Genomic DNA, 21,224 nt, shown 5'->3' with positions numbered 1-21,224 from the left:
ACCCGTGTCATCTGTGGGTAAGAGAGTTCCGGCTGTTGGGGGTGTATGGAAGGGTGCAAGAGGGAGCAAGGCTCTAGAGGTTAGGCGTGGGCATAAGACTGAATCCCACGGGCAGTCTGGTTAGTGCTGGAGGTGCCGTGAGTGGGGATACATTGCTGCCCATTGCCCTCTAACCTCAGAGCCCATAGAGTGTGGAGCTAGCCGGAGACAGTCGCTGTATGCGGTGCCAGTTTGGCATCACCAGGACTAGAGACTGAGCCGCAGATATGTACTCTGGTGGTAAACGACTGCTCTGTAGTCTGGTCACCTTGGTGCATGCCAGCTTCATGGCTGGGAATTATGTGCTAAACAAAAGAATAAATGTGCTGTGCATCCACGGGGATGCCAAGTCTTACCCAGTGTCTCGGGTTAAGCTGGTGACCCTAGCTGGGACTGTAACCTATAAAGTCGGGGTAGTCAAAAGACTTATGCATGATGTGATAGTGGGCCGGGACTTCCCATTGTTTTTGAAATTATGGGATAAGAAAGACTCTTCTGTAGCCAGTGAAGAAACTCCTGCAGAATCTGTGCCTTCCCTTTTAAATAGTTCAAGGGAAATGAATGTTGATGATGACACTTTTCCATTGCAGGTGTTAGCGGGGTAAGAGGAAGCTTCCCCATCTGGGCAAAATGTGTTGGACTTAGAAGTGTTTCTAGGTAACTTTGGTACGGAGCAATTGAGAGACCCCACTCTTGTGAGGAAACCTACTTTATCGAGTTACTAAATGCAACAAATAAATTGTGGGGCAGCATCTGGTACCAAAACCCTATCGCCGTATGGTACTAGATCTCGCACATAACTACTTACTTGGGGGTCATTTGGGCACTAACAAAACACAAGAGAGAGTACTACAAAGGTTTTACTGGCATGGAGTGTATAAGGAGGTAAGATTATACTGCGAGTCGTGCCCCACCTGCCAGATAAGTGCCCAGGCCCTTATAGTCCTTTAGTACCTCTTCCCATCACTGAGGTACCTTTTGAAAGAATTGCAATTGATTTGGTGGGTCCCATTGTTAAGTCGGCTAGGGGACACCAGTATATCTTGGTTGTATTGGACTATGCCACTCTGTACCTGGAAGGAGTGCCCCTACGAAACACGTCGGCAAAAAATATTGCCCGGCAGTTGTTTTTCATGTTCTCCCACACAGGGATCCCTAAAGAAATTCTCACAGACCAGGGTACACCCTTTATGTCAAAAGTCATGAAAGAATTATGTAAATTGTTAAAAATCACCTAAATACGTACATCCGTGTATCACCCCCAGACAGACGAGTTGGTCGAGAGATTCAACAAGACCCTGAAGCAGATGTTAAAAAAAGTGGTAGAAAAGGATGGTCGGGAGTAGGACTGCCTCCTCCCCTACCTTATGTTCTTCATCAGAGAGGTGCCCCAGGCTTCTACAAGGTTTTCGCCGCTCAAGTTAGTATATGGCCGTCACTAGAGATGAGCGAATTTTTCAGCATTTGGTCAATAATCCATCAGTATTGCTAATGCCCAAAAAAACAGGAGTGGATCTAAAACGGAGATGACACGTCAACAGAATATTTCATGTCTTCTGTGTTTTCTACCCACTCCTGCTTTTGGCTACCAAATCATAAGCCAATTCTAATGGGACCATACAGGCCGTAAAGCTGCTACACAGACAGGATCCATTGTGCATCTTATTTTTCCTTCCTTCTGACAGATTAGAAGAAGTGTCAAATAAATAATGATGTCAGCCAGGCCGAAAGCCAAAATAGTGGACCAGTCATGAAGTGGGTAAGGGTGGGAACAGCATGAGAAGTCCACAGAGTGGACTTATGACATAGTGGTGAGGTGGAAGCAGCATGAGGAGACCACAGAGTGGCCCAATGACAGGGTCTGGAGGTGAAAGCAGTATGAGGAGGCCACCGAGTGGCACAATGACAGATTCTGTAGGTGGCGGCAGCAGCGGCATTAAGAGAAGGCCACCGAGTGGCACAATGACAGATTCTGGAGGTGGCGGCAGTATGAGGAGGCCATCGAGTGGCGCAATGACCGTGTCTGAAGTTAGCAGCAGTATGAAGAGGCCACAGAGTGGCACAATGACCGAGTCTGGAGGCGGCAGTAGCATGAGTAGGCCACAGAGTGGCACAATGACAGAGTCTGGAGGTGGCAGGAGCAGCATCAGGAGGAGGGCACAGAGTGGCACAATAACCAAGTCTGGAGGTGGCAGCAGCATGAGTAGGCCACAGAGTGACACAACGACAGTCTGGAAGTGGCAGCAGCATGAGTAGGCCACAGAGTGGCACAATCACAGAGTATGGAGGTGGCAGCAGCATTAGGTAGCCACAGAATGGCACAATCACAGAATGTAGAGGTGGCAGCAGCATGAGGAAGCCACAGAATGGCACAATGACAGAGTGTCGATCGACCAAGATACTTCTGGGGGAACCTGCCTGGCATGAACAGGCCTCTAGTAGCTACAGACAATGAGAAGACAAAGTGTCAAGATAGCTTTGAGCCTGGAAGAGTCGCGAAGTTCATTAAAAAAAGTCACTACGGTAAAGATTTTACCGCATATAACCGCAGCGCTGACCACTGAATTAATTTGGTTTTTCGACCAACATGCTTCAATAAAGATTTTACCACATATTACTACAGCGCTGAATGCTGAATAAGATTTGTTTTTCAACCAAAATAAGTCACAAAAGATTTTACCGCATATAACGGCAGTGCTGAACACTGAATAAATTTTGTTTTTCCACCGAAATACGTCAATAAAGAATTTACCGCATCTAACTGCAGCACTGACCGCTGAATATAATTTGTTTTTCCCCCGAAATACATCAATAAAGATTTTACCACATACACTCACCTAAAGAATTATTAGGAACACCTGTTCTATTTCTCATTAATGCAATTATCTAGTCAACCAATCACATGGCAGTTGCTTCAATGCATTTAGGGGTGTGGTCCTGGTCAAGACAATCTCCTGAACTCCAAACTGAATGTCAGAATGGGAAAGAAAGGTGATTTAAGCAATTTTGAGCGTGGCATGGTTGTTGGTGCCAGACGGGCCGGTCTGAGTATTTCACAATCTGCTCAGTTACTGGTATTTTCACGCACAACCATTTCTAGGGTTTACAAAGAATGGTGTGAAAAGGGAAAAACATCCAGTATGCGGCAGTCCTGTGGGACAAAATGCCTTGTGGATGCTGGAAGTCAGAGGAGAATGGGCCGACTGATTCAAGCTGATAGAAGAGCAACCGAGGTATGCAGCAAAGCATTTGTGAAGCCACAACACGCACAACCTTGAGGCGGATGGGCTACAACAGCAGAAGACCCCACCGGGTACCACTCATCTCCACTACAAATAGGAAAAAGAGGCTACAATTTGCACAAGCTCACCAAAATTGGACTGTTGAAGACTGGAAAAATGATGCCTGGTCTGATGAGTCTCGATTTCTGTTGAGACATTCAAATGGTAGAGGCCGAATTTGGCGTAAACAGAATGAGAACATGTATCCATCCTCTGATGGCTACTTCCAGCAGGATAATGCACCATGTCACAAAGCTCGAATCATTTCAAATTGGTTTCTTGAACATGACAATGAGTTCACTGTACTAAAATGGCCCCCACAGTCACCAGATCTCAACCCAATAGAGCATCTTTGGGATGTGGTGGAACGGGAGCTTCGTGCCCTGGATGTGCATCCCTCAAATCTCCATCAACTGCAAGATGCTATCCTATCAATATGGGCCAACATTTCTAAAGAATGCTATCAGCACCTTGTTGAATCAATGCCACGTAGAATTAAGGCAGTTCTGAAGGCAAAAGGGGATCCAACACCTAATAATTCTTTAGGTGAGTGTATAACTGCAGTTCTGAACGCTGAATGAAATTTGTTTTTCCACCTAAATAAGTCACAAAAGATTTAACCGCATATAACAGAGCACAGAGATGGAGAAGGTCTTCAGATTCCCCACGCACTATACGGACATCTCAGAAATGAACCACTGCCCCCGATAGCAGCACCTAGGAAGGTCATGGAGCGTCCCGGTCATCCAGCATCAATTTGCTCCGCTGAAGGATTATTTTGAAAGTGTGTAGAAGCCACACGGGACATACCGCATATAACTACAGCACTGAACACAGAATAAAATTAGTTTTTGGACTGCAATACATCAAGAAAGATTTTACCACATATAACTGAAGCGCTGAACGCTGAATACATTTTGTTTTGAGATCAAAATACATCACAAAAGATATTACCACATATAACTGCAGCACTGAATACAATTAGTTTTTCCACCGAAATACATCACAAAAGATTTTACCGCATATAACTGCAGCACTGAACGCTGAATAAATTTTGTTTTTCCACCTAAATAAGTCACAAAAGATTTTACCGCCTATAACGGAGCATGGAGATGGAGAGCGCCTTGGGATTCCACCCGCACTATATGGACGTTTCAGGAATGAACCGTTGCTCTCGATAGCAGCTTCTGGGAAGGTCATGGAGCATCCCGGTCATCCGGCATCTATTTGCTCCGCTGAAAGATTATTTTGAAAGTGTGTAGAAGCCACACGGAGCCCCCACTCTGCAGATTTATCATGGAGACATCATGGAGATTTTACTGCATATAACTACAGCGCTGAACGCTGATTACAATTTGTTTTTCCACCAAAATACATCACAAAAGATTTTACCGCATATTACTACAGCGCTGAACGCTAAATAAGATTTGTTTTTCCACCGAAATACGTTACAAAAGATTTTGCCACATATAACTGCAGCGCTGAAAGCTGAATACAATTTGTTTTTCCACTGAAATACATTAATAAAGATTTTACCGCATATAACCGCAGCGCTGACCGCTGAATAAATTAAGTTTTTTGACCAAAATACTTCAATAAAGATTTCACCAAATATAACCGCCACACTGGCTGACTGCTACTGCCGCTGCTTCCGTGAACCCCTGCACCACTACTTCCCGGGTAGGTAAGCTGCTGCGAAGCAGGTGCTCTACCCCGGGCACGTTTGTCTCCCGACCTCCCACTGCTTTCAACACATATAACCGCCGACGTGAACTGAGAGTATATTTTTATTTTTGTACTGAAATAGGCTAGTAAACACTTTCAGCAGAAATAAATGCACCAGTAAAGTGCATATATATTTTTCTTTTTGTACTGAAATAGGCCACTAAACGCTTTTGCCACAAATAACTGCACTAGTGAAGTGCGTATATTTTTTTCTTTCTATAATGAAATAGGCCACTGAACGCTTTTGCCACAAATAAGTGCACCAGTGAAGTGCGTATATTTTTTTATTTCTGTACTGAAATAGGCCACTAAACCCTTTTGCCACAAATAACTGCACCAGTAAAGTGCATATATATTTTAATTTTTTTACTGTAATACGCCCCTATACCCTTTCAACAGAAATAACTGCAGACGTGAACTGAGAATATATTTTTCTTGTTGGGCTGAAATAGGCCACTGTATGCTTTCACCAGAATTAACTGCAGAAATGCACTGAAAATATATTTTTCTTGTTGAACTGGAATATGACCCTATACGCTTTGACCAGAAAAAACTTAGAGTGAAGTGCGTATATATTTTTCTTGTAGTACTGAAATATGCTCCTATACGCTTTCACCAGAAATAACTGCAATAGTGCAGTGCGTATATATATATATTTTTACTGTAATACGCCCCTATACTCTTTCAACAAAAATAACTGCAGAAGTGAACTGAGAATATATTTTTCTTGTTGGACTGAAATAGGCCACTATACGCTTTGACCAGAAAAAAAATTAAAAGAGTAAAGTGCGTATATATTTTTCTTGTAGTACTGATATAAGATACTAAAGATGCTAAGATATAAGCCACTAAAGGCTTTTCATCATAGAACTTGCATCCCAATAACAAATAGCTGGAATGACAGAGCTGTCTAATGGCTATTTGGATCCCCAAATAATCTTTCCCTGCACTTGTAAATCGCTTTCCTATCAATGTCCCTAGGGCCTTCTGACATCTCTCCCTGCACTAAGATGCTGTGAAATGATTCCTCCCTATCCTTTCCCTGCACTTATAAATCATTTTTTCTGTCTTTTTTTTCCACAATCAGGTTTTTACAATTGCTGCCCCTAGTGCCTTCACACATCTGTCCCTGCACTCTGAACGCTGTAAAATGTCTGACTGTAAGATGACCGCCATATTTATAGGGCTGTGACATCACAGGGCTGGCTGACTACTGATTGGCTGCATGCAGGCATGTCAATCTGGGTGATCCCGCCTTCCCAGAGTTCCTTGCCCTATGTCCTCAGTCTTCACATGTGTAGCTGCCATTTTAGAAAAAATGCGATTCGTTACCATGCAGCGAGAGCAAATTTGCATTTGTTGCAAATCGAATTTTTCCTGCAATTGGGATCGAATTCCACTTCGTCAGCTTCGATTCGCTCATCTCTAGCCGTCACCCACGGGGTTTATTAGATGTGGCCAGAAAAACCTGGGAGACCGAGGCTACTCCCTATAAAAGCGTCATCGAACATGTGGCTCAAATGCAAGACTGGATAGCGACCGTGATGCCCATATTTAAAGAGCATCTGCAAAGAGCGCAGAAGGCTTAAAGCAGAATATACAACAGATCTGCCAGGGTAAGGGGCTTTAATCCCAGGGACAGAGTCTTGATCTTAATTCCCACCGTAGAGAGTACGTTTCTGGCAAAGTAGCCATAATAGGGTCCATAAGAGATTGTGGAAAAAGTGGGCGAGGTGACCTGTAAGGTGCACCAACCAGGAAGGAGAAAACCCTTCCAGATTTACCACGTAAAACTGATCAAGCCGTGGAAAGATCGGGAATCCTTGGTGGCCACATAGACCATGACTAAGGAGGTGTTGCAACCAATTACCCTGGTAAAAATTAGTGAGGCATTGTCAGGGCACCAGCAAAAAAAAGTAAAGGAGTTTCTGCAGAAAAATAGAAGGAGATTTTCTGACCTACCAGGCCACACCGCCTGATAAAACATTACGTGAGAACTGAGCCCCACAATAAGGTGAATCTAAAGCCCTACAGGATACCAGAAGCACGCAGAAAAGCGGTATCCTCGGAGGTCAAGCTCATGCTTGAATTAGGGGTCATTGAGGAATCTAGCAGTGAGTGGTCGAGCCCTATTGTATTAATCCCGAAGCCCACTGGTACTTGGAGGTTCTGTAATAATTTTCAAAAACTAAATGAGGTGTCAAAATTTGACGCAAACCCCATGCCCAGAGTAGATGATCTAATTGAGAGGCTTGGGAAAGCAAGGTACATCACAACCCTTGATCTTAAAAAGTGCTATTGGCAGATACCATTGTCAGATGGGGCTAAAGAAAAGATGACATTCTCCACTCCAGAGGGGCTGTTCCAGTACACAGTGATGCCGTTCGGGTTACATGGAGCCCCTGCCACTTTTCAGAGAATGATGGACCTAATCTTGAGGCCACATTGTGACTATGCTGCCACTTACCTTGATGATGTGTTCATTTTTTCACCTGATTAGAAAAGTCACCTCTGGCCTAACCATAAACCCTGAGTAATGCTGGCCTAACCATAAACCCTGAGAAGTGTGCAGTAGGGCTAGAGGAAGAAAAATATCTAGGCTACATTATTGGTAAAGGGCTGGTTGAGCCCAAAGAAAATAAAGTAGAGGCAATACAAAAGTGGCCTGCCGGTTCGCACCGAATTTTGCCTCGATTGCAGCACCATTGACTGACTTAACGAAAGGCCCTAAGTCAGTAATCGTGAAGTGGACCCCAGAGGCAGAAAAGACTTTTCAGAGCTCATTTCCCTGGATTTCGTAAAGGAGTTTCTGGGTCAGATGGATGCGTCTGATACAGGCTTGGGAGTGGTCCTGTCACAAGTAATAAATGGGGAGGAGCACCCAGTGATGTACCTAAGCAGGAAGTTGACCCCGGCCGAGAAAAATTATGCTATAGTGAAACGAGAATGTCTGGCCACTAAATGGGCTCTGGAGTCACTTAAATATTACCTGCTGGGTAGAAACTTTCTGTTGGTGACAGATCATGCTCCTTTAACCTGGATGAAACAAAACAAGGAGAAAAATGCAAGAGTGACCAGGTGATTTCTCTCCCTGCAAAAGTTTAATTTCAAGGTTGAGCATAGGCCAGGGAAGTTGCAGGGAAACGCAAATGCTTTGTCCAGGATACACTGTATGTTTGCTAAAAGTGCCCAGACCTTCGGTCTGGAAAAGAGGGGGGGAAGATATGTGGTAAAGTGTATGGAAAAGTCTTGGAAGGGGTGTATATCTCCGCAACTGGGTGAGTTAAGTAAAATCCAGAAAAGCTAAAGTGGTTTCAGCAAGATGTAGGATGCTGAGACAGTTTTGCTAAAAGTTAAAGGGCTGGGTTTTATTTGGATTGAGAAGGTAGGTTTAGTAGTGGGACCTCCCCAGTCCACCCCCATTCCAAGGCAGGTTTTCCCCTAGCCTGAGGGATCCCCAGGTGTAGCCAGCTGGGGTCGTTAGGGGGAAATAAAAGCACATCCCAGGCTGTCAGTCAGAGAGAGATATGCCTGGAAGAAGTCTAGGGAGCTGTCTGCCTTGCTGGCTAGAGACGCCGGACTCTCTGTGTGTGACCTGCGCTCAATAGGTGAGCTAGAAACTAATTTGTATTAGAGCCTGGACGGGCAGGAGTTTATTTTGTTTGGTTTATGTTTTGTGGTGCTGGCACTTTACCGTACCTAGTGAATTATAACTGGGTTTGCCTGTAAATTCCCGGAGTGTCATAAACTAAAGCCTCAATTTGGACTTTAGTCCTGTTGTCCCAGAATTGCTAATCATTGATACCAGGTGTGACCAAAAGGAGGGAGGAGAAGTAATCAGGACAGACTCAGAAGGAAATACAGAGATATATACATGTATCATGTATCACCTATACTGTGGAAAGTTTGTAGAAAACCCTATTAAAGGCTATGAGCACCTTTGGAGCAATTTCTGTTATCATTCTGTTCTACTCATTTTGCAATAAAATCTAATTTTCAATCGGTCGTTAAAAAAAAAAAAAATTCAACAGTCCTTCCTCTACAGCTTTCAGTTTCACTGTATCTGCAGACCATTGCTCTCTGCTTCATACTGAATCTGTCAGGGAGCTCCTCTGACAACTCAGTTTGTAGGACCTACCTGTATTTTCCTTACAGCTCTTAAGCACTATTATAGCTAAATTAGTTTGATAAGAATTTAGGTTAAATGAGTGTTTATGAGCTGCTGGGAGTTCAGAGATAAGGACTAGTGATGAGCGGCAGGGGCTATTTTCGAATTCGCAATATTTCTCAAATATTTGGGGGAATATTCGCAAATGAGCAAATTCGAGATTATTTTTTTGATTGCGAAAAATAGGCAATGTAATATTCGCATAATGCGCGCGAAATAGAGGCGTGGGTCACTTTTGTTACATTTTCCAAGCTGCTAGAAGTTTTCTGAGACTGGAGAAAATAGTTTGCACGGCAGAACATGGCTTTATATGCAGTTAGAGTGTTCCAATATAATCGCAATTGTGCTAATCGGCACTAATGATGCGAATATTAATACGTGAAACTTCACATTTTAGCAGGTCTGCATGTATGTATGGAGAGCAGAACCTATCACACTACCTAACACACTGCACTGCAACAGCTACACTATATCAGGATATAACCTACACTGACTATCTCCCACTAACTATCTGTATTATACATATATAAGCTATCTAACTATATATCTAATGTAGGGTGGAAAGCACAGTGCACAGCAATGACATTGTAACTGTAGAAAATGGCTGCTGGTGAGGCTCTTATATAGTAAGTGGTAGGCAACTTTCCTATTGGTTGCAAGGGATGTTGCTAAGCTCAGACAAAGACATTGCAGCCTTCTCATTGGCCCACAAGCAAGAAGGGAGGTTACTGATGAAAACAAAAATCTAGAATCTAGAAATTACGAATATACACTCACCTAAAAAATTATTAGGAACACCATACAAATACGGTGTTGGACACCCTTTTGCCTTCAGAACTGCCTTAATTCTACGTGGCATTGATTCAACAAGGTGCTGATAGCATTCTTTAGAAATGTTGGCCCATATTGATAGGATAGCATCTTGCAGTTGATGGAGATTTGAGGGATGCACATCCAGGGCACGAAGCTCCCGTTCCACCACATCCCAAATATGCTCTATTGGGTTGAGATCTGGTGACTGTGGGGGCCATTTTAGTACAGTGAACTTATTGTCATGTTCAAGAAACCAATTTGAAATGATTCAAGCTTTGTGACATGGTGCATTATCCTGCTGGAAGTAGCCATCAGAGGATGGATACATGTTCTCATTCTGTTTACGCCAAATTTGGACTCTACCATTTGAATGTCTCAACAGAAATCGAGACTCATCAGACCAGGCAACATTTTTCCAGTCTTCAACAGTCCAATTTTGGTGAGCTCATGCAAATTGTAGCCTCTTTTTCCTATTTGTAGTGGAGATGAGTGGTACCCGGTGGGGTCTTCTGCTGTTGTAGCCCATCCGCCTCAAGGTTGTGCGTGTGGTGGCTTCACAAATGCTTTGCTGCATATCTCGGTTGTAACGAGTGGTTATTTCAGTCAATGTTGCTCTTCTATCAGCTTGAATCAGTCGGCCCATTCTCCTCTGACCTCCAGCATCCACAAGGCATTTTTGCCCACAGGACTGCCGAATACTGGATGTTTTTCCCTTTTCACACCATTCTTTGTAAACCCTAGAAATGGTTGTGCGTGAAAATCCCAGTAACTGAGCAGATTGTGAAATACTCAGACCGGCCCGCCTGGCACCAACAACCATGCCACGCTCAAAATTGCTTAAATCACCTTTCTTTCCCATTCTGACATTCAGTTTGGAGTTCAGGAGATTGTCTTGACCAGGACAACACCCCTAAATGCATTAAAGCAACTGCCATGTGATTGGTTGACTAGATAATTGCATTAATGAGAAATAGAACAGGTGTTCCTAATAATTCTTTAGGTGAGTGTATATCACTATATTCTAAATATTTGCGAATTCTCGAAGTGCCGATATTCGCCATTAATATTCGTGATTCGAATATTCGTGCCCAACACTAATAAGGACTACAGATTGAGCCATCACAACAGGTCCCTAACAGATTCAATGTGAAACAGAGAGCGGTGGTCTGCAGATGCAGTCAAATTGAAAGCTGTAGAGGAAGGATTATTGAAAACTTATTGAGAACAACTTAAAAAATTATTTTATCCTAAAATAAGTAAAATGCAATGACAAAAGGCCTCTAAAGGTGTTCAGAGCCTTTAATAGAAACTGTTGGCAACTGTTCAGAATGGTGCATCAGACTAATGGACACTCAACCAGGTTTCCTGTTGATTGGGATCAGCTACTTACTAGTTATGTACCATAACCAGAATGAGGTAATGCTTCCGTCATTTTTCCGTCAGTATATCCATTTCTTCTACTCTCAGTGGAAAGGCCAGAATATTTATACTATACAGACAAACCCAATAAATCTGTCCAAAAACGAAAGATCTGTTACCAGGCTTAGTGCCTCTATTATTTTAGAAAATACTAATCCAAAGCCGCAACTGTTTTCTTCTTTGTTTTCACAGAGTTACAATGACATTCATTCCTGTAGAGAAGGTTACACTTGGAGTCTTGGCATCCATAGAAAAGCCATTTCTGGAACAGACACAAACACTGTAGCAACAGCAGATACACATTTTATATTGTACCAGTTAAAAGGATAAGGTTATTTCCATAATAAACCCTCATCATTATTCTAGGACAAGCTGCAGTCATGAATTTATTCAATGCTGAAAATATTTATCTTTCAGCATATTCAATTATATTTTATATTTTTATTCCTGGCCTAGAATTTCAGAAATGAAAAAATAAATCTCTTGCTGAATTATAATGGAATAATTAACAATTATACAACTGTGCAAAAAAAACATAAAAAGAGAGTAGCATAAATAACCAAATGCTGTTAGAGGATTTTTGAATTTTATTATTTCTTTTTGCAAAATGTTATGATTAAAATGTTATTACTTCTGCCTTTCCTGAACTGAAGAATAGGTTGCTATATATACAGCTTTAAGGACATGGAGCTTAATTTTATAATGCTAGTAATGAGTACTTAATCTTTTCATATTCACAAGTTCTGCAACCAACATGTCATTGAGGCTAAATATTGTACCGTAAACCAAGGCAAAGGCTACGTATTGCCACTGTGGCAAAGTGGCAGGTGTGAATCTGCAGTATTAATAACATTTTTCTAAAAATAAACCCTTCACCCCTTGCACAAGTGGCACATAACATAATAGACATATATTCAATTTACAGCACCTTAACCAGCCTATGTTCATATAAAAAAAACTTGAAGATTATTAAAGAAACTACCCAGTTTGTTATTATAGATATGATCAGAGCAGAGATGACTTCTAGGTATAGAGGAAAGCTAGCCAGTATCCTCTTTTCCCCAGTACCTACCTTCTTAAAGTTGCTGCAGGGGCCCCCATATTCAATTATCTGGTAGCATCTTGCTGCTGTGTGAGCAGGAAATATTTAAATGTATCCATACAATGGGCACCCTAGGCACCCCAGTCCGACACTGTGTATATCAAATATTGGGCAGACTAGATGGGCCAAATGGTTCTTATCTGCCGACACATTCTATTTTTTATCTATTTTTTTTAAATCTTTTACCTCATTGGATTTGAATACAGCAGTCTTTTCCTCCCAGATACTCTATGCTGGTCATAAAGGGGCTGTATGAAATTATAATGGGGCTAAACTGCAGTACCAGATGAAGCCCATAGACAAGAGTGCCACTATCTCTGGAAAAAATTAATTTGTCCAGTATTAGGCCGAATGCACATGGCCGTGTTCCGCGGCCGAGAGTGGTCCGTGGTATGCCGGGCTGGATTCCTGTTCAGAGCAGGAGCTCACGGCGTCATTGGTTGCTATGACGCCGTGCACTTCATGCCGCCGCTGCTGTACAGTAATACACTTGAATAGTGTATTACTGTAGTGCAGCGGCGACATGAAGCGCACGGCGTCATAGCAACCAATGATGCCGTGCGCTCCTGCTGTCAGCAGGAATCCAGCCCGGCATACCACGGATCGCTCTCGGCTCCGGAACACGGCCATGTGCATTCAGCCTTTGTCAGTCTGTGAAATAGATGTGTGTTGGCTTAAAAACTAATAAGATTTATTTTCTTGGTTTTACAGGCTAAATTTGAGTAACAATGACATCCTAACTATTTATGATGGAGATGAAATTACTTCAAAGATTTTAGGACAGTTTGTTGGAAGTAGCAATCCTCAGAAGCTCTACTCATCCTCTCCTGACCTCTCCATTCAGTTTCATTCAGATCCAGCTGGGATGATCTTTGGAAAGGGCCAAGGTTTTATCTTAAATTACATAGGTGAGCATTTTATGTTTGTCTGTTTAATGGAAAGAGTAGTAAGTAGGTAACTTTCTATACAAGCTCATACAACAGGAAAAGGTAACACTCAAGTGTGATATGTGATACACCCTACAGAGAGTTCACATCTCCATTTCATTTTCCGTTCTTCTGATCCATCAGAAGAACAGAAACAAAAAAAATTGGATCCTGTAAAAAAAATATATATAAAAAAACGATCCTGTGCATGAGCTATGCACATTTGGCATCCGTTTTAGCCATTTCCATCATGGATCCATTATTTCTAACGGAAAAAAAAAAGACTTTGTTTCCATTATAAATAACGGATCTGTGATGAAAAGGGCTCTAACAGAAACAAACAGACAATTTTTTGCCACCATGGAAATGAATGGCACTTGAGATGGATCCGTGTAACAGAACATAGAACGGTGAGGTGAACTCCCCCTTACACCTTTAATCGGGAAAAATATGACTAGGGTGCCACACCTGTCCACAAGTAGTGTGTGATATTGCAGCTCATCCCCATTTACTTAAAGGCTGTAGACAACTTTGGGGCCATCTTTTATTATTTTATTCTACATATTTTGAGCTAAAATAATTTTTTTAATTGGTCTTTATCAAAAATTTTATATTTTGCTTATTTTGCTCTAAAGCTTTCAGTTTTACTGCATTTGTGGACTATTGTTTTTCCTTCTCAGTAAATCTGTCAAAGAGCTACTCAGGAAGCTCTTAGCTTTACTTTCCTAACAGCTTACAAGGATACATTTAAAGAGGACTTCTCACCACAACATGCAATCCAATCTGAAAGCACCATGTTATAGAGCAGGTGGAGCCAAGTGGATTGATATACAGTCAGGTCCATAAATATTGGGACATCAACACGATTCTAACATTTTTGTCTCTATACACCACCACAATGGATTTGAAATGAAACAAACTAGATGTGCTTTAACTGCAGACTGTCAGCTTTAATTTGAGGGTATTTACATCCAAATCAGGTGAACGGTGACAGAATTACAACAGTTTGCATATGTGCCTCCCACTTGTTCAGGGACCAAAAGTAATGGGACAGAATAATAATCATAAATCAAACTTTCACTTTTTAATACTTGGTTGCAAATCCTTTGCAGTCAATTACAGCCTGAAGTCTGGAACGCATAGACATCACCAGACACTGAGTTTCATCCCTGGTGATGCTCTGCCAGGCCTCTACTGCAACTGTCTTAAGTTCCTGCTTGTTCTTGAGGCATTTTCCCTTCAGTTTTGTCTTCAGCAAGTGAAATGCATACTCAATCGCATTCAGGTCAGGTGATTGACTTGGCCATTGCATAACATTCCACTTCTTTCCCTTAAAAAACTCTTTGGTTGCTTTTGCAGTATGCTTTGGGTCATTGTCCATCTGCATTGTGAAGTGCCGTCCAATGAGTTCTGAAGCATTTGGCTGAATATGAGCATATAATATTGCTCGAAACAGTTCAGAATTCATCCTGCTGCTTTTGTCAGCAGTCACATCATCAATAAATACAAGAGAACCAGTTCCATTGGCAGCCATACATTCCCATGCCATGACACTACCACCACCATGCTTCACTGATGAGGTGGTATGCTTAGGATCATGAGCAGTTCCTTTCCTTCTCCATACTCTTCTCTTCCCATCATTCTGGTACAAGTTGGCTTTCTTAGATGTCGTTTGACAAACTCTAATCTGGCCTTCCTGTTTTTGAGGCTCACCTGGTTTACATCTTGTGGTGAACCCTCTGTATTCACTGTGGTGAAGTCTTCTCTTGATTGTTGACTTTTACACACATACACCTACCTCCTGGAGAGTGTTCTTGATCTGGCCAACTGTTGTGAAGGGTGTTTTCTTCACCAGGGAAATAATTTTTCGGTCATCCACCACAGTTGTTTTCCGTGGTCTTCCGGGTCTTTTGGTGTTGCTTAGCTCACCGTTGCGTTCTTTCTTTTTAATTTTTTTTTGTTCCAAATAGTTGTTTTGGCCACGCCTAATGTTTTTGTTATCTCTCTGATGGGTTTGTTTTGTTTTTTTCAGCCTAATGATGGCTTGCTTTACTGATAGTGACAGCTCTTTGGATCTCTTCTTGAAAGTTGAAAGCAACAGATTCCAAATGCAAATAGCACACTTGAAATGAACTCTGGACCTTTTATCTGCTCATTGTAATTGGGATAATGAGGGAATAACACACACCTGGCCATGGAACAGCTAAGAAGCCAATTGTCCCATTACTTTTGGTCCCTTAACAAGTGGGAGACACATATGCAAACTGTTGTAATTCCTACACCGTTCACCTGATTTTGATGTAAATACCCTCAAATTAAAGCTGACAGTCTGCAGTTAAAGCACATCTTGTTCGTTTCATTTCAAATTCATTGTGGTGGTGTATAGAACCAAAAATGTTAGAATTGTGTTGATGTCCCAATAATTATGGACCTGACTGTATATCAAGAAAAGAGTCAGTAACAACTGCATTTTATACATTTATATCTTTGCTTTTCCACTTTCTGTGAACAACTGTAAGTACAGGGAGGAGGTGTTATTAGTGATTGATGGCATTGTGTGCATAATTGTGCATAACTGCCAGTTACTGATAACCCCTCCTCTCTGTACCGATCGCTGTTAGAAAAAGCAAAGATATAAATGTATAATATGCAGGTTTTACTGAGTCTTTTCCCACAAAAATATATCTCAATCTGCTCATCTCCTCTCTGCATAATGGCTGTGCTGCTTTGTTCAATCATAACTATGAAGGAACAGGTCATTTTTGGGCTTCCCTAATGTCCTCCTCAGACATATTATTCCCCGTTTCACCTGCATAGCTAGATGCATTTCTCCCAGAAGCAGGGGGCGTATCCATTTTGTGGAATCTGCCAGTTAGTGCAGTAATGTCTTCTCCCTTACTTCCCACTATGTTTATTTTCAGCTCTGGAGCTCACAGAACAGATAAGTAGGGAGTTAGGACACTTACAGACACACAGGCTGTGTCAAAAGCTGCATAGAAGCAGTTCTTTTATTAGGCTCAGGATCTCAGCCATCTTTGACACACCCCCATTTTCTGTGAGCCGTCTTCTGTGTTTCTGTTAGTAGGGACGGATAGATTTAGGCATATTTTTTTAATGAAGTTATTTGGAATTTTGCTAGTTACACCATTCTGTATTATATTAAATAAAATTGTGTGAAAGTACAGTGACTACTTAAAGGTTAAAAAAATGAAACTACCTAAAAATGACTATAGAAATATATTTCCAAATAGCTTTCATTAGTTATAATGGCCCTTTTTTAGGGGGGACCAATCATTAGGAAAAATAAAATGGCCACCGTCCTATTAGTACAAATAAAACCTGTCCTAATAACACAGGAGGACAAGTTACTTCACAACACTGAGCTAAAGAGCTGCCTCATCCTCCTCTCCTACTTGTCAAGGATTATGAGCATGAATACAGATGATAATTTTAATCTCTGTGGAATGGAGTTCATGAGGAGACATGAAGTACAGAGAGGCCGGACAGGACAGACTGTGGTAATGTAGGGCTGTGGTAATGGAGACTGCTGCTCATCAGCCACATCCCCATTCTCCTCTCTGTACTTTGTCTCCTCATGAATATAAATGGAAATATATTTAAGTAATACTTAAGTATTTTCATTTTCTTAATTCCCAGGGAACCCCTTTAAGATAAATTATTTTCAAACTAATAAAAATATGGATGCAATAAGCATTTAGGCTACCAGGGATCTAGAGATAAGGCCTACAGATTGAGGTGTTAGGCTAGTTTCACACTTGCGGCAGGATGGATCCGACATGCTGTTCACCATGTCGGATCCGTCCTGCGGCTGTTTCGCCGTGCCCCCGGGCCGGCGCTCCGTCCCCATTGACTATAATGGGGACGGGGGCGGAGCTCCGGCGCAGCACGGCGGTGCACGGCTTAAAGCCGCCAGACTAAAATTACTGCATGTCAGGTTTTTTAGTCCGGCGGCTTTCTCCGTGCACCGCCGTGCTGCGCCGGAGCTCCGCCCCCGTCCCCATTATAGTCAATAGGGACAGAGCGCTGGCTCGGGGGCACGGCGAAACAGCCGCAGGACGGATCCGACATGGTGAACAGCATGTCGGATCCGTCCTGCCGCAAGTGTGAAAGTACCCTTAGAGAAGCTCTCTGACAGGTTCACTGGGAAAGAGAAACAACAGTCTGCAGACGCACTGAAAGTTGTAGAAGACAAAGTGTTCCAATATAGGCCAATTGAATAAAAAAAAAGATTTTAGCCCCAAATAAGTAGAATGCAATAATACTAAAATTGCCCCCAACAGTGTCCATAGCCTTGATGTATGACCTGATCTGCAATACCAGACACAACCCATGGACAGGAGTGGCATTGTTTCTGGAAGAAAGTAGCAATGTTTCTAAGGCCTCCTGCACACGAACGCATGTGCCCCATGGCCGTGCTGCGGCCTGCAAAATGCAGGCCGCAATGCACAAACACCGTCCGTGGGGCAGCCGCAGCAGATCGTGGACCCATTCACTTTAATTGGTCCGTGATCCAGCCGTTCCGCAAAAAGATAGGACATGTTCTATCTTTTTGTGGAACGGAAGTACGGGACAACACCCCACGGAAGCACGATGTAGTGCTCCCGTAGGGTTCCGTTCCGTGCTTCCGTTCCGCATCTCCAGATTTGCGGACCCATTGAAGTGAATGGGTCTGCATCCGTGATGCGGAATGCACACGGAACGTGCCCGTGTATTGCAGATCTGCAAATGCGGTCCGCAATACGGCCACGGAGCGCACACGTTCGTGTGCAAGAGGCCTAATCCTGTACAACCCCTTTAAGTTGTCCATGCTACTTTTGGTAAACAGATACCTGTTCACACTTAGTTACTGTTTGGACATTACTAAACATCGCTCTTCTTTTTTCATTAGGTTGTGTACATGGCCTACAAAAAGTCAACTTTCTTAAACTAAGATATTAGGTGGGCCATTGTGCTGGATTCATATTATGTATTGAGCATTACATTTATACCAACACTGTGTTTTGCCTGGTGCTTGCTGCCATTCATGGCACACTGACTTAAAAGGGTTAAGGGGGGCCTTATTTCTGCTCTTAACACACAGCCAGCATCATGGTAATTACTGCATGCTGCTCTTTGAGATAGGATGCTACTGTTTGTCACACAGCCCCATTATTTGGATAGATTGCACCAGTTTAGTGCCTGCTGAGCTTCAACGATGTAGTGTTACAGAAGAAGAAGAGAAAAAAATGTCATAAAAAGGTTCTAACCTACCTTTAATAAAACACAGATGAAACTAATGTATATAGACAAAATTTGATATATATACATAAAGTGCATGCACCAGGCAGACTCTGTCAAGGAGAAGCTCATAGACCAACGAACAGGACAAGAGTACACACAGGAATATACACATACTCTTGCCACTTATAGTCGGTGTGTCTATATGCATAGATTAACACCATACAGTTAAGTTTTGAGGTTTTAACAGCATATCCCACAAAAATGGATACTGTTACAAGAAGATGAAGTAGGATGCCTATACAGATAGATCTTGCAGTCAGTGACTTCCATTGTAAAAAGCAAACATCTGGAAACTATTTTTCAACATGGCAGAGAAACATAGCAGGCTACAGTTTCCTATCCTGTCGAGAAATAATGTTGAAATGTATACTGTTATTTTTACAATGGAATTAAACAATTGCAAGATCCAATTGCAGAGGCATCTAGTGTCATTCTGTCGTCCTGATGTAGCAGTACATGCTTTTTTGGAGTGTAAAGCAAAAAGTATGACTTAAGTGTGTGGCCAGAACATAGTGTTAATCTAGCCTTACAAAGTCCTCAAAAAAGTACTAGCGATAGGGTATCTATATCAGTAACATCAACAGACCTCCCATCAAAGAAAGGAAACTGCAGCATTCCCACACAGGTAGTCAACATGCTGCATTCCTGTTAAGTTTTGAAAGGATTAACTTCCCATAATTTAACATCCATGGGAATGATGTAGGTTCTATTCTGTCTGTTGTCTCATACTGTACCAGTGATAGTCACATCCCCCATAACAATGCCAACCACATCCTCCTTTACAGAGCCAGCAATATGCCCCATAAACAGTGACAGCCACATGTTTGATGCTGAATTACCTCCAACCTAGTCCCAGAATCATACTTGGAATTAGACTACTTATTATAAAGTCTTCTTTTATAAATAAATATCCCAAAAAATATTTCACAGAACCAACTAAGATTTTTTTTTACCATATACTTTAGAGGTGTCCAGAAATGACTCATGTTCAGACCTTCCTGAAATTCAGAATGGATGGAAAACAACATCTCACACAGATCTTGTCAGAGGAGCAAAAATTACTTACCAGTGTGACCCAGGATATGATATTGTGGGAAGTGAAACCTTAACCTGTCAGTGGGATCTCAGCTGGAGCAGCGACCCCCCATTTTGTGAAAAAAGTAAGACACAAACAGTTTTATTACTCCATTCTAGATTATTCCATGGCCTTCTCGAATCATCTGCAGTTGATTTTCATCTTAAGACGTCAAGTGGCTTCTCTTGGAATTGTAGTATTGAAAATGCCATTGCTCTTGTGCTTGTCTTGAGCAAATATTTATACTTTTAAAAGTGATGAAGGGGTTAAAATAAAATGACACATGTGAATGTTACACTGTATGAATTGGAAGATAGGTAGATGTGGGAAGAAGTACTGATGCACTAGAAATATCAAGACACGTAACGAATTAACTATTATATTTTATTTGGCATCATAAAAACAAATGAACAACACAAAGCTGTACTCTAAAAATCACATTTAATGCAGCAAGAAAAGGTTTTTTATTAAATCTGAGGAAGTGGGTGTGCCCTCTTATTAAAAAGACAGCAATTTGGATTTTTTGCTGTTATTATTTTATATTAACTCTCATATAGTCTACAACTATATAGTTAAAGATAGAGCAGACACCATTAAGTACCCAGTGGTACCTCTGTACTTAACTAATCCGGAAAGGAAGAATTTAAATTGAAAATATAATGAGTGTTTCTCTAGCACTAGTTACACCAAGGACATTGTTAGTAGCTAACAATATATTTATATACTCTCCAGCTTAGAGGGAACATTACTGTTGCGTGATAACGCCTAAAGTTGTTCGAAATTTGGCTTAAAAGTTATGGACACCTTTGCATTGATTTTTTTATTGTTGCAAATGTCCTACCATTTTGCTTCCGCAGAGTGTGTGTATGCCCTTTACCTAGCGGATGGTGCTGCTAAATAAATATATATAAATCCATTGAGGTACTGCACCTGTTTCTGATGCCTCTCTCTATATTCTCCCTCTCCCTTGTCGCATTGGTAGAGATACTGTAGCAACAGGAGGTTGTACACAGCATATGCGTAGAGAGAGGGGAGAGGATCCATGGAGGGCAGCCCACAAATGCTTTAGATAGGAAGGAAAGTACATACTGTACAAGGCAGTTTGCAGGGGGAAGACAGTAGCATTCTAGACACACTGATTCACATTAATTAGATGTATTATACTGTGAGGGACTCATCCACATAAACAAGTCTAAAACTAGGAGCACATTACAAACTGAAACAAAGGGTCTGAAAATGAATGAGGGAATGAAGATTGCAGACTGAAACGTGTGCAACTGTTTATGCAAGATAACCACTAACAAATGTGAAAATCATGTTTGTTCATGTCAAAGGTGTCCATAGCCTTTAAGGCAGTGTTCCTAAAGTTGTAGAT

General features: G+C 41.8%; 1 protein-coding gene across 1 annotated transcript in view; it reads left to right on the top strand.

Moving 5' to 3' along the window:
* SEZ6L (seizure related 6 homolog like) overlaps window positions 1-21,224 on the top strand; it is a 420,457-nt gene that overhangs the window by 343,167 nt on the left and 56,066 nt on the right. The window contains exons 10-11 of the mRNA XM_040416561.1: window positions 13,259-13,455; window positions 19,740-19,934. Coding sequence (XP_040272495.1) covers window positions 13,259-13,455; window positions 19,740-19,934 — 392 coding nt within the window. The remainder of the gene's footprint in view (window positions 1-13,258; window positions 13,456-19,739; window positions 19,935-21,224) is intronic.

Source organism: Bufo bufo, chromosome 2 (assembly GCF_905171765.1).
Source record: "Bufo bufo chromosome 2, aBufBuf1.1, whole genome shotgun sequence".
In the NCBI taxonomy this organism is placed as follows: domain Eukaryota; kingdom Metazoa; phylum Chordata; class Amphibia; order Anura; family Bufonidae; genus Bufo; species Bufo bufo.
This window is presented reverse-complemented; position numbering and strand designations above follow the sequence as displayed.